The sequence below is a fragment of the Rana temporaria genome, chromosome 9 (genome assembly GCF_905171775.1).
Source record: "Rana temporaria chromosome 9, aRanTem1.1, whole genome shotgun sequence".
Taxonomy (NCBI): Eukaryota; Metazoa; Chordata; class Amphibia; order Anura; family Ranidae; genus Rana; species Rana temporaria.
The window spans coordinates 104,430,102-104,444,771 of record NC_053497.1 but is presented as its reverse complement, the minus strand read 5'-3'; the positions used below and the strand labels follow the sequence as shown (position 1 = coordinate 104,444,771).

The 14,670-nt window shown below is 43.5% G+C and overlaps 1 protein-coding gene across 4 annotated transcripts in view; it reads right to left on the bottom strand.

Annotated features, from left to right (window-relative positions):
- The window catches only part of STOM (stomatin), a 72,491-nt gene that overhangs the window by 11,590 nt on the left and 46,231 nt on the right, over positions 1-14,670 (bottom strand). For 2 of the 4 annotated variants that reach the window (XM_040324040.1, XM_040324042.1), the window contains exons 2-5: positions 8,255-8,361; positions 6,530-6,602; positions 4,499-4,581; positions 886-1,089 (exon numbers count right to left, since the gene is read on the bottom strand). In XM_040324040.1, coding sequence (XP_040179974.1) covers positions 886-1,089; positions 4,499-4,581; positions 6,530-6,602; positions 8,255-8,361 — 467 coding nt within the window. Of the gene's footprint in view, positions 1-885; positions 1,090-4,498; positions 4,582-6,529; positions 6,603-8,254; positions 8,365-14,670 lie in introns of all 4 variants that reach the window. The other 2 variants (XM_040324039.1, XM_040324041.1) reach the window with 1 other exon arrangement.

Sequence of the window (14,670 nt, the reverse complement as noted above, 5' to 3'; positions counted from 1 at the left end):
GGGGGGGGGTGATGTGAAGGGTGGTATAGGACACTGCTATGGGGATGTCCTCTGCCCCCTTGACATCACCCCCCCTCCCCTATAGCAGTGACATCTGGCTTCACTCCCATAGCAGTGTCCTACCTGTCCACATTCCTCCACATTTGCTTCAGCACCTGAGCCCCGGCTCCTATTGGCTCTCAAAGTCCGGGAAGGGAGGAGTCACTCTTCTCTTCCTCGGTTTACAGAGGCATCCAAGCGCTGCTTACAGCATACACTCAGTGTGAGAAGTACACTGATTCGAGGAAACGAGCCTGCTCCTTGGGCAAGTGACTGCCTGGCTGGGGGATTTCCACCCCTCCTATCCTGGTGGCGGTGGTGCCATAAGACAGCAGCTTGAGCCGCCTTATGGAAGCGCTGGCCCTGAAACTGGCGACTTAGCTTGGGTGCCCACAGAGAGGGCTCTCCTGTGGCACATGTGCCATAGGTTTGCCATCACTGCTATAGAGTATGTATTAATTATGTACAGATCCTTTTAATATCCTCAGGTCCAGTGGGCTGCATTCAACATTGCTACGGGTCTATATGATAGCTCTAGATTAGGCTCTTCTATAATGGAGCACAAGCTGAACAGCGAATACTAAGAGCCAGCACATACATAAAGGGTTAAATAAATGACAGTTTACAATTTTCATCCCACATTACAAAACTAGGGAGAAAAGTTACAGAAAGTTATTGCCAACATGTCATATGACTCGTTGAGGAAAGAGAGCTTAGACCAGTTTCTGAAATACAAACCACATGGGTTGGAAAACTTCAGATTGTGACGCAAGTTACAAACTGGAAGGATTTGCATATTCTTCCCAGCAGCAATTGTGCAATCTGCAATCGTTTGCAGTGCCCCACCTGCATGTTATGTGCAATCTCCTCTCTGTCTGATAAGATCTGCGACAGGTTCTTCGTGCCCAGGACATTGCGGAGGGTGGTCTGTGCTAGAAGTCTGGTGGCTGAATCTGCATTTGTGATGTTTGCCACAGCCAAGATGGCATTCTGTACCCGGTAATAGACGACGCCATCCACACTGACTGTCACTGAGTCTTTAGTCAAAATCTGAAAGATAAATGTCAGGATAATTAATATTAGAGCATCAGATCTGCTTCTAGAATCCAAACAAACAGTCATTCTGAAAATAAATAGCAATTATTTTATCACAGCTAATGGCAGGAATTGGATATACTAAACATAACTGCAATCGGCGTCGCTTCCATTAGCTAATATCCCACAAAATCTGCAGAATCAAAGAATGTAATGTGGGAAATAGAAATCCTATTTCACTCCAATGACTGCATCTAAATAGAGGATGTCTTTAAACAATAAACATTTCCAGTTTCAGATTCTGGAAAATAGATTGACATAATAGTGGAATCAGGAAAATGTACACATGAAAAGGGTCCAAGTACAAATCATTGTGTGCAGGAGAAGGGCGATGTCTGCATTGGAATGATTCCAATCAGCCAAATGGGACATTTTTGCTAATAAACGCTTCAGAACAATTAAACTTAAAATAAATCACCAAAGAGGAAATATTTTATGGTGGAGCAATAAGTATTGGACTACAGCCAACCAATTTACTCTGGGCTGGTAACAAAGCCAAGCTGTGTCTACAGCCTCAAACCATTACATTCTAATAAATGTGTTGGACTATCAGTGCTCAATGAATGGCGGATAGACAGATGAATGAAAGACCTGTCTCCAGTGGCGGCTGGTGCTCAAAATTTTTAGGGGGGGGCGCAAACAAACTGAAAAATACTGTAAAAAAAATAAAAACATCAATTGCAGCAACTGTGACCATAAAATGCAGCCACTATGCCCCATACAATGCAGCCACTGTGCCCATACAATGCAGCCACTGTGCCCATACAATGCAGCCCCTGTACCCATCATATGCAGCCACTTTTCTCATAAAATGCATCCACTGTACCCATTAAATGCAGCCACTGTGCCCATAAAATTCAGCCACCGTGCCCATCATTTGCAGCATCTGTGCCATTAAAATGCTGCCTCTGTACCCATCATATGCAGCCACTGTGCCCATAAAATGCATCTACTGTACCTGTCATATGCAGCTTCTGTGCCATTAAAATGGAGCCACTGTACCCTTCAAATGCAGCCACTGTGCTCATAAAATTAAGCCTCTTACCTTTCTCTGCTTCCATGTCTTCAATCTTCTCCCGCCTTTGTGACGCTTCAGCCAATCAGGTTACCAATAACAAGAATCCGGGAACCTGATTGGCTGAAACGGCCGTCAGTCTTTTTTAAGGAACGCAAGTGGGCTGCGTTCCTTAGATAGACTTCCGAGAGCCGGAGGGCTGTACTTGGAAAGCCCATCAGAGCTGCTGGCTCTGATGGGCACTTACGCTCAGCCAACCAGCTGCCGTTATTCATGTAATCGGCGCCCTAAGGTCCGGTTATATGAATAGAGTCCAGAGGCAGCTGGCAACAATAATAATATACATTCATGCAATACATGAATGTGTGTTATTTGCGAGAGGGGGTGGCGCTGCAGCGCCCTCTATAGACGGCCGCTACAACTGCAGTTAAAATTAAAGTAAAATGACAGAACAAGTAAAATAAAAATTCTTAAAAGGGCCCGTTTTTTTTTTTTTGTGACTACAGGAGGGGGGGGGGGGCGGCGCCCAGGCGCCCCCTATGGACGGGCCGCCACTGCCTGTCTCCTCCATTCGTAGAATGCCTTGCATCACAGGAAGCGATAAGCCTTTATGAATGGAGCGGAGGGTGGGCACTGTCAGCACTTTTGATATGATTTTTCTTTTTCCTTTTTTTTTTTAAATCAACAATCAAAAACTTGAAGTGTTCTAGGACCATGCATTCACGATATCTGGTCTTCCACAGTACATAGTAAATATAAATTTCTCAATACCCTTTTCTCATCAGAAGTCTTGTGATTTCTATCAGTGCCTTGTTAAAATTGTTAAAGCTTGTAGAAGGACTTTTCATACTGCACTGGCTGTCCCATCAGGATGCAGAACCCCTGACCCTCTGTCTGGACAGTGCCGATTGGCCCTGTGCTGATCACATGCACTCTCCCAAGAAAAAAAAAACTCTAGCAATACACACCAAACTGAGCATGTACAGCCTGACTCCACTAACTGTCTTATCTGGACATGTTCTTGCGTTAGTGGAAAAAGAGGAGGATCTGTGCATTAACCCCTTAGGTTCCACAGAGAGTATAACAAGCATGCTTTACTGCATATCCAGATATATTTATTGCTGTGGGTTTAGTAACATTTTAAAGCGGAGTTCCACCCAAAAATTGAACTTCCGCTTTCACGGTTCCTCCACCCCTCCGATGTCACATTTGCCACCTTTCAGGGGGGGAGCAGATACCTGTCCAATGCAGACATTTGCTACCAGTTCCGGCGATAGAGCGCCACAGATTCTGCGGCGATCTAAGCCATGTTTGGCACTTCCTCCATCCACCCACTGTCTTCTGGGAGACACACAGGTCCCAGAATCTTTCACTATAACAATTTGGCTACTAATGTATTTTTTTTTCACCCACAATAGGGTAAACAACAGAAAGACAGCAGTGCGGGGTCCAAGTTAGAATAAAAGGCAATTGATTTATTAACAAAAATGATTGTGTAAATGAAAATAGAGGTAGTTGTATGGTATGCAATGTAAAACTTATAGTGGTGATAACTTTTTACTGCAGCTGTCACAAATTTTCTCCCACAGAAATCAATAAAAGTTGTGACAGCGCTGTAAAAATGAAACAAACAATTATGGTCATAAACACTGATATTGCAATAAGAAAAAAGTCCAAAAACATAAAATGAATGAATCCACGTTGTACAAACAAACACAAAACAAAACAAAAACAAGCTTGTGTGATGTCTTCAAACAACCTCCAGGAACGGAGTGCTCCCACCACCTCATGCAATGCCCGCTCACCTCCTTTAAAGGACCCTGCAAGGGGTCAAACACACCTTGCACCCTGTGCAAATATTCCCTCCCAGGGATCGTCTGAGAATCTTGGTGGCTCAAAGGATAAAACTAATCAAAAGCAAGTAGGTACTCCTTCCACTGAGCTGCTTCAAACTTTAAATCCACAATGACTATCGGTAAGTTCCGCAACACACAAAAAAAATGAGCAATCACAAACTAGGCTCAGGGCATAGTTTTAAGCCCCCTTCTCTTTTCAATCACTCTGTATTGAAATATTTTGTGTATGCAGTTTGGGGCTGAACAACAATTGACTATTATAGATTTGCATGATACATAATTAGCCTCATTTGTTTTTTTGTTTCAGGGCATAGTGCATGGCCAACAGCACCAGAACTCTGCATGACAAGGTGAAATTAATGTTTCATATGAGTGAAAAGTGCAAATATAATAAAATCAAGAAGCTGTTTGTTCTCCTGAAGTTTGATGAACTATGCAGAGGCCCACACCACCTTCCCAGAGCTGTAACATGTCAGTGACTGAAACACTTTACCTCTTGTGGGGGAATGTCAAAGGAGATGGTCCTCATATCCACCTTAATGCAGCTATCAGTACAGGGAAGCACAAAGAAGAGACCTGAAAACAAGAAATATTTCAGAACATGCAGGAAAAGAGTGAAAGAGCAATCACATAATTCAAGAGCAAAATGAAGCAGAGCAATCAATTAAACAATGTCTGAAGAGATGCTGAAAATGGGGTGAGACGATGAAACCTCAAGATTTCATCCACCTTGAAAAGGGAACAGAGTGTGGCCATTCCATCTCCATTACACAATTCAAATTCACAGGGTAAACCCAACACTAACATCTGATCCTACCTGCAGAAATCTCTTTTCTAATGACTTGTTAGAGATAAACAATAAAATATGAAGGGCTTTTAGCACAGTCTTAAGTTATGTGGAACTCCAGTTTTGGATGGCGGAAGGAAATTTACAACCTCTGTCAGTTTTATCGCTGTATGAGTCTTCATTTGAAAGATTTCTCCTTGAGGAGTCATACATTTCTATTTGAGGGATACAGGTAAATTTAGTTGTGCTGGGTGGTAGCCAGCCTGGCTAATTTGTAGTGTTTAGAGGTCAAAAGGCTTCCCATCTTGTTTAGCCGTGGTTTCTCCCCGTTTGTCAGTAGGTGCTGCTTTTGCCTTTGACATTAGTGTGATGAGCTACAGTGAGCTAAGGTTATGGATAAACATACCTTTCTCAGCCAATCATATTTACTGCTATGCATGCTGGGAAAAAGTATTTGTTTGGAAGAAGTCAGTAGATCAGGGTTAGTCTTCCCACCCAGGGCTGCGGCCTGGGTGGAGGTGTGTGAAACAGCTCCTGGCTTCTAGGCCTATCTGGGTGTTTGAGATTATGCTGAGAAAAGCTTGCCCGAGATCTAGAAACTATTCTGAGAGGGATGGAATTCTAGAGAAGCACTAGGTGACTCTTCACGGACCAGGGATCCATGAGGTGGCCCGGGAGAGCTTTAAGAGAGAACTCATCCAAGAGAATTCAGTATGGTATATTTAGTAAAGCTCAGTTGCTATAGGTGACAGCCTATCCTACATTAGTACAGAAGTGCTCTTTTCCTGTACTGCTGTCTGCCCGTTTTCTGATCGTTACTAAGGGTGTCCTGTGCCCCTCTCTCTCCTCTCTCCCACATTTTTCCTGTTTGAGAAAAACAACTTCTCTTGTTTAAGCATAAAAGTGACTGGCACCCAACTTTCTTTCTTGTTCATCACCCACTGTGCCTAGTAACCTGTAACCTGAGGAGTTATATCAGCCCTCACTGCCTCTGAGGGTCACCATCAGGCTCCTATAAAGTTGGGGTAGGCGCTACACATACAGAACTGGAAAATCTTTGTCCATTTGAAAAGGTGAAAAACAAGAAGCAAGGGGACATTTTTCCTAGGGCGATAAAGGCAACAATAGAAACATTTTGTTGCAGCTTCTTTAAAAGCTTTAAGCCACGTCCGTACACGTGGGCCAAATGCCGGGCGACATTGGCCGGTTCATCTGGCATTCTACCCGTGTGTATGGCAGACGGTCTGACAGAGGCCGGCCATTTGCCTGGCTTCTGTCAGATGAGCATGCTTTAAAGCCCAGCAGCCGACTGGCTCATGATCACCGCTTCCACCCAATGGCTGGGAACGAGGGAACGTTGGAGTGTTCTGGCGGGGGGCCAATCCACCTGTCAGAACAAATCAGCTCAGTAGGGGAGATCGCTGTACTAACGTTGGATCGTTGGTATGGGGGAAAATCTCCTAAACAAACTGCAGCATCAAAAAACAAACAGAAGATCTAACAATACATTTACATATAAAATTACAGTTCTCATTCATTTTAGTGACGCTTCGGTGCACAGTGCAACCCAAATATCTTAATGTTTTTAATGCAGGATAACAGCATTGTCCATATGGAAGATTAGAGCACACCACTAGTCATCCATTTTGAGTTCATAGCATTTAGTTTGGTGGGTCAATTACCAAACAAGGCTCCCACATACAAAGTACAGTTAGTTCCATGAAAATATATCCTAACCTGGCCCCTTCGCACCACCACGCAGAATACGGCCCAGACGGAAAATGATCGCTCGCTCGTACTCCTTCACAATCTGGAAGCAGAAGATGACATTACTATTTTATACCTTTTACACATTCAGATGTCATGCTAACTGCAGCATATGAAAAATTAGGGGTTATTACTATAACATTTTCTGGCAATTTATACAATTCATCTATGGTGGCTAGACACAAATTGGTTTCATGTAAAGAGTTTTTAGCAACATTCAAGAAGAATGTAGAAAAGTTTCTGGAATTTACCACACTGGAGATCTCTAAAACTGACAAGGTGGAGACGTTTGCCTACAACAGGGGTGCCCAACCTTTCGAAGAGCGAGGGCCACTTAAGCGACTTGGTAACCTATCGCGGGCCACAATGAGTGGAGCGAGCGAATGACAGTTCCATGTTTACTCTGCATATGCAGAGCGGACACAGACACAACCCACTCTACCTCTATGGGCCCTCGGATCCTATCTTCCCAGATAGAAGGGGACGGATCGGATTGGAGATAGGTGGGGTGTAAACGGCCACAAGTCAGTTTATATCTGTGGCTCGATAAAGGTGAATGGAGGGTCCGATTGGGTCGGACCAATGGGGCCGAAGGCTGCTTTTTACACTGATGTGCTGTGGTTTACCCACACAGAGGGTGCAGACAAGTGCATCCGTGGCTTTCCTGCGGGTTAGCTGTACTTTGACAGATTTCTATTATATCCTGCAGGTGTGGTGCACTTTCTGAAAGCTCACCAAAACTGCAGGTAATAACAGAAGTCTATGGCTCAGTGCAGGTAACCCTGCGGATCAGTTTGAAAGCAGCCCAGTAACCACTGCAGTACAGATATGCCCATATATACACTGTGATTTTAGTAATAAACTTACCTTTAATAACATTCAGGTCTTTCATTCAAGTATCGCTGGCTGTATCGCAGGCAGAGCACATTTGGTATCACTCTGCCTGTGACAGGAGTTGGTGTTATACAGAAAGCATCGGCTTATGCGACTCTGCTCTGCAGCCGCTTGCTTCCTCTACCAGTGGCTTTATTCACAACACTGATGCTCAGGGATGGCGAGTCGACAACCCACAATCTGGGCTTGGCAATCCGCTATCCCAGAGCAGGAGGTCGCGAGCCACATCAGAAGGCTCTGCGGGCCACATGTGGAACCCGAACCACTGGTTGGGCATCCTTGGTCAACAACCTACCAACTTTCTGTTCAGTATCCTATTAAAATAATGCTGATGGTGAATGCCTTGAATCATAATTTTATTTTAGGATTTCTGTAGCATATTACTGTTGTTGTTATTATGGGTTTGGTCTCCCCTTAGATTCTCTAAAGCTGGCCATACATTGGTCCCTGCTGGACCGGCTGAATTTCAATCAGTATCTGGGCTCCACCACTTGACACTGTCAAAGGGACATGTTAAAAAATCTTCCATCAATAAGCGGCGGCAGTCAATAAGCTGTACTGTCAGGATACAATGTCCTCACAAAAAAGAACTCCTCCATTCACCTTGTCTGTGTGGATGGAGAAATCTGTTGGTGAAACCGGCTGGCTAAAAAAAAAAAAAAAAAAACTATTCATGTATGGCCAGCTTAATACTTCAATCTGATCATCATTACTTCTTACAGAGCAGAGACCTGTTTTTTGTTGGCTGTGCAAAGTGTAGGTAGGCAAGATATTGCTCAAGTGTTGCAGGGAATGTCTTACCTTTATACACATCCATACGGAGATAGGAAATGTTACAAGGGTGAAGAAAAATGATATAATGACCAGAAGCCATCCACAGCATCCAAGACCAGCATCAGCTTCTCCTCCTGCTGAGGACACAAATAAAGTGAGGACAAGTTTACACATACATATACTAAGGGGCAGGTTGTACATCATTGACTGTTGGGTTGCGTTTTATGAATTCTGGTATCCCATTTACACAGAACATATCTAACACTATGCATATCTAAAGATTTTTTTCTTGCAGTAAGCACAGCATTACAACCCTAGTGCATGCTGGGTACTCAGTACTGTCTGTCTTCTAGGCACTGCTGTCACCTGCACAGGTGAACCTGTCTGGCCAGTTTTTAAATATAAATTTAAGTTTAATCCATTACTCATTTGAAATTCATCACCTGAAGCTGCAAATATAATCAAAGCCAGAATATGGATATAGAGGATCATCTTATCCTCTTATTTTCTGGAAACATGCTGATTGAATTTCTACAGCCAGTCTACACCCTGTTGAGTCCCCACCCTACAATAAAAAATAAGTGATATTAAAAGCCTACATTTTTTTTCTTAAAAATAAGGTTACACCTGCTCTATGCAACAATATTGCACAGAGCGGTCTGTTACCTCCCTTTTTGGCTGTCCCCTGCTGGCGCTGTCTGCTCCTTCTGCCTCTGGGTACCCCCTCAGCAAGCTGGATGCTAAGGGAGGACCCGTGTAGAGGTGTTCCTGAGTTGGGCTGTGTGCATCCACAGACATACACTGCACATAGGCCATGCCCTTGCTTCCTCCTCATATGATTTTGACTAACAGCAGCAGGAGCCTATGGCTCCACTGCTTTCAGTGTCTCTTGTGAGACCAGGAAGACAGGAGACACTGGGCCGATGTTCTGCCGATGAAGGTCCCCCCGGCGGATAATGATCACCCTGTACTTCGCAGGCGCAGCACGAACCACGACGGAGCCGACGAAAATAGCCAAAGATGTACAGCTGTGAGTGAGCTGTACACGGCGCCTGCGCAATGAAGACGAGGGGAGGGTGCATTACTGTTATATCGTGTAAGGGGTGGACAAGGGGCAGGTGCATTACTGTTATATCGTGTAAGGGGTGGGTGTATTACTGTTAAATCGTGTAAGGGGGCGGGTGTATTACTGTTAAATTGTGTAAGGGGGTGGGTGTATTACTGTTATATCGTGTAAGGGGCGGGTGTATTACTGTTATATTGTGTAAGGGGCGGGTGTATTACTGTTATATTGTGTAACATAACAGTAATACACCGGCCCCTCGTGTACAGCTCACTCACAGCTGTACATGTTCGGCTATTTTCGGCGGCTCTGTTGTGGTGCGGTGTGGTGTGCCTGCGCAGTACAGGGGGGTCATTATCCACCGGGGGACCTTTTTCATCAGGACACCGGCAGATGGGGTAGTGTTTGATCTGTGCTGCCATCAATCATCCAATGAAGAGCCGACAAGAGCTGGGGAAAAGCAACATAGGATGCATTAAGGTGAAAAAACACAAAGCTTTACAACCCCTTTAAGCCAACAAATTTGCATTTTACATCCAAATTCCCAGAGACACTGTAGCCTGCACCTCCGTCTACTCCCCAAAATAATATCTGAATGGTAAATGCATGCAAAATGTCAAAAATTAAAAAGAGCTCAATGCAAAAAGTTTCATGTACCAAACATAGTAAACCAACATTTTGTGGTAGGGAAAGGAAAGGAAAAAGGAAGAAGGAAAAAGGAAAAAGGAAAAAGGAAAGGAAGAAAAGAAAAGAAAAAAGGACTGGGGAATCTCGGTCTCAAAAGTGAGACATTAGGGATCTGTCTAGATCCCTGATATTTCACCAAAGCCCCCCAACAGGGCTGTTAAAAAAAAGGAAGTTGTAAAAATGTAAATTGTAAATAAATAAAAAATAAAATTTCTGCCCTACTGACACCGTCCACTGCCCTACTGACACCAACCTCTCTCTACTGACACCAACCTCTGCCATCCACTGCCTAACTGACACAGTCCACACACTGGTCACAGCCCTGCTGACACTGTCCACTGCTCTACTGACTGACAATGTCCACTTATAAAAATGTAGGCCAAGTTTATATTTTTACAGTGACAATTGTTTTTTTAAACTAAGCATATTTTTTTAAAACATGAATGTTTTAAACCATGCCCCTTTAATCCTCTCCCACTGTTAACACAATTTGGCCACACCCACTGTATACAAGCTGCATTTCTACTCTCCTTGTGGCACCTAAAAGTTGTCTCAGGTCTTTTACAATCCTATAGTGCACAGGTGTCAAACAAACACAAGGCCCACTGGCCGAATCCAGGCCATTTCATAAGGCCCTCGCACCTCTCCTGCAGCTGCAGTCCTCCTCTGGTCCTCCTCCAGACCCTTACTTTCTGCTTTCAAGCAATGCATCCAGCTTCTTCCCAGCAGCAGCATAAGGAAAGGGGGGTGCACTCTGATGTAAGGGAGAGTGGAGGACTCAACTTCTGATGGTGGGGTGTCTCTTGACATCTAATGTAAGGAGAGGATGCGCTGGACATCTAATCTTACAGATACAACTGGGAATCCAACATTTTACAGTTGTCACAAGAACAGAAAATGAGACAAAAATCTTTCAATGGAGATACCTGTTTTGGTGACATCTACCTAAGAGGGAAATTCCCCTAATTTAAAGCGGATCTCCAATGCCTAAACGTTTTTTTGTTTTTTTTGGGGGTAGTGTAATGGTTAATGGCATTCAATAAATAAACTCGTTGCGCCGTTCCCATTTTAACTGTGGGCATTAGAAGCCCACAAGCAGGCACCTCCGTGTTGCGGTCCTGTCTCGTTCCTTTGTTTATTTCACGCGTCACTTCCGGGTTCGGAAATCACGCGATCTTTGATATGCAAGCTCCGCACTGAATACTGTGAGCTATGAGAGAAGCTCCCAGAGCACACTGCGTGGTACGGGAAGTGACGCAATACCCAAAAAATACCCGCAGTTGTGCAGACAGGAAACGCCGTGAAATAAAAGGTACTGCTCATATATAAAAATTAAAAACATCCGTTTTAACATTATTTACAGTCAGTAATGTGATTAGGCCAATGTCGAAATTAGGGTGGAGCTCCGCTTTAAGAGAAATTTACCCTCGTTCCTTGTTGTGTCTATGAGACAGGTAGCGAAGGGAACTCTCATCAATAGGAAAGCAAAAAAAAAAGGGGGGGAAAATAAAAAAATAAAAAAATAATGGAAAAGGTTACTAAAGATTCCACACCTCAATAAAAAAAAGTTTTGGCTTTAGGTACACTTTAATAACAGACATGGCAAAGTGTCCATGGGATTCCCCACAGACAAGTCACAGCAAGGTGTAGCATGCATCATCTCCCTGTTTGGCCGTATCCAGGCAAATGCTGTATATACCATGTAGCCAGGCAGTCCCATGACAAACACCCATTGATTTCCACTTTGTATATACTCTGCATCCAGCCAACACCGACACTGTTTTATCAACAAACCCCACACATTACAATGAATATGCAGTAAACCGGTCATAGTCATCTTACACCTTCTGGATATAGTGGAAAGTTATGACCCATCATCATCTGCCCTCACCATCATCACAATCAGTTTTACATATACAGTAGAACCTCGGATTGTGAGTAATGCGGTTAACAAGCGCTTCGCAAGAGAATGGTCTCCCAAAAAGAGCAGGATTAAAGCCTCTGCGGTGTGCAGTACCGCATTTCAGAGCCGGTCGGAAATACTCAGTTCCTGAGTGTTTGAGCCTTTCCGATGGTTTCCGAATGCAGCCAAAGTATTTCCGAGTCTCTCTGGTGCCCCCACCTCTGGCCACATGCGGTATTGCATGCCATAGAAGTCAATGTGGAACAAATTATTATTTTTGTTTCCATTGACTTCTATGGGGAAACTCGCTTTGATATGCGAGTGCTTTGGATTACAAGAATTCTCCTGGAACGGATTATGCTTGTAATCCAAGGTTCCACTGTACTGTTCATATAATTTCTTGCTCCTATCTGCCTGTGCTGGCTCTATGTGTATACACTGTACTCAATGTTAAAAGTTTTGGTTTAGTGAAATACCTCCACTGAACTATGTTTCAGAATAACTTCAGAAAGTTCACATTTAGAGTTATTATAGCTGTGTTTATATCTTATTTTTTAAGTGGCTTTCACATTATATATTTTTTCTTAATATTATATATTGTAGTTTTAAAAAAAAACTCTAGTGGCTAATTTACAATCAGATTTTTTTGATTATCAAATTTTAATAAAATGTTTTCCATCTAAAAAGATAGGGCCAGATTCAGGTACATTTACGTTGCTCCCCCGCGGCGTAACGTATCTGATTTACGTTACACCGCCGCAGGTTTACAGCGTAAGTGCCTGATTCACAAAGCTCTTACCTGTAAACTTGCGGCGGTGTATCGTAAATCCGCTCGGCGCAAGCCCGCCTAATTCAAATGGGGCGGGCACCATTTAAATTAGGCGTGTTCCCGCGCATGCTCCGTGTTAAAATTTCCCGACGTGCTTTGCGTGAAATTACGGTGCCCCAACGTTTTTTTTGAACTGCGACGTGCGTTACGGCATTTCGTATTCCCGGACGTCTTACACAAAAAAAAAAAAAAAAAAAAAATATTGAAATTCGACGCGGGAACGACGGCCATACTTTAACATGGCTGTTCTAAAGATAAGCCATGTTAAAGCAGGTGTAACTTTGCGACGGGAAAAACCGACTAGCGACGACGTACGAGATTGCGACAAACGCGCGGATCTTCATGGATCGCCGTAACTAGTCATTTGCATATTCTACGCCGACCGCAATGGAATCGCCACCTAGCGGCCGGCCTAGAATTGCATCCTAAGATCCGACGGTGTAAGTCAATTACACCTGTCGGATCTTATGGCTAGCTATGCGTAACTGATTCTATGAATCAGCCGCATAGTTAGGACGGGCAGTTCACAGAGATACGACGGTGTATCAGGAGATACGCCGTCGTATCTCTTCTGTGAATCTGGCCCATAGTTTTCTATGATACATTAATAATTTAGTTTATTCAGCAAAAAAAAATGGAGCTTAGTTATGTAGCATGAGGCTGTATATTCTGCAATATTTACATTTTTGGTAAACTCATTCATTGAATCCAAGCTGAGATACCATGCAGTGCATTGATCCATTCACACGATTTTACAGTAACCGTGAGATAAAACAAAGTTCAGGAATATTCCTTTATCCTATTGTTTTGCAAATCTATTAGGGTTGCACCGATACCACTTTAAGACCGAATACAAGTACCAATACTTTTTTCAAGTACTCACCGATACTTTTTTTTCATGTCATGTGACAGTGGCACTAATATGCAGCACTGATGATGCGTGGACTCTGTCAGTAGTTTTTTTATTTTTTTACAAAATTATATATATATATATATATTATATATACACACACACATATACACACATACACTGCTTTATTTTTTTTATTAAATTTGTTTATTATTTTTACTTTAAACTACTTGGCAACCGGCCCATAGCCGAATGACGGCTACAGGGAGGTTGCTTAACTCTGGGAGGGCGTACATTGACATCCTCCCAGAATCGCGCGCCCATGGATCATGGTAAATGGTCGCTGACAGCGGCTGTTTACCTCGTGATCGCTCCGTCCAATGACGGAGTGATCACTTGTAAACAAACCGGGGTCATGTGATGACGCCGGTTTCTCCCTCCCCTCTCTGTACCAATCGGTACAGTGTGAGAGGGGGGGAGAGAGCGGATGGCAGCAGCACTGTGGGCTGGATCTGTGACAATTGCAGTCACAGATCCAGCCAGCCATCCCTCCATGCTCAGCCATCCCTGCCCAATACTCTGCCCCATACTCCGCAATACTCCGCAATAACCACTTCCCACCCGCCAGCCGTCATATGACGTTCTTGACTTTGTGCAGGGATATCTGAATGATGCCTGCAGCTACCGGCATCATTCAGATATCAGCTTTTTTAGCCAGCGATTCCCTACACCATAAGAACAATCATATCGGCTGTTCCGCCGCTTGATCATTCTTACGGGAGGCGAGATGGGACGCCCCCCCTCCCGCCGCCCTCCGGTGCTTCTACCGACTCACCGCTACAATCGAAGCCAGGATTGGTTTTATTTTTTCAGGCTTCCCAGGTGAGATGTAGGGTCTTATTGACCCCATATCTCACTGTAAAGAGGACCTGTCATGCCATATTCTTATTACAAGGGATGTTTACATTCCTTGTAATAGGAATAAAAGTGATCAAAAAAATTATTTTTGCAGAAAAACGTGTGAAACTAAAATAAAGTAAAAATTAACAATAAAATATATTATATTTTATATATATATATATATATATATATATTTTTTTTTAAAGCCCCC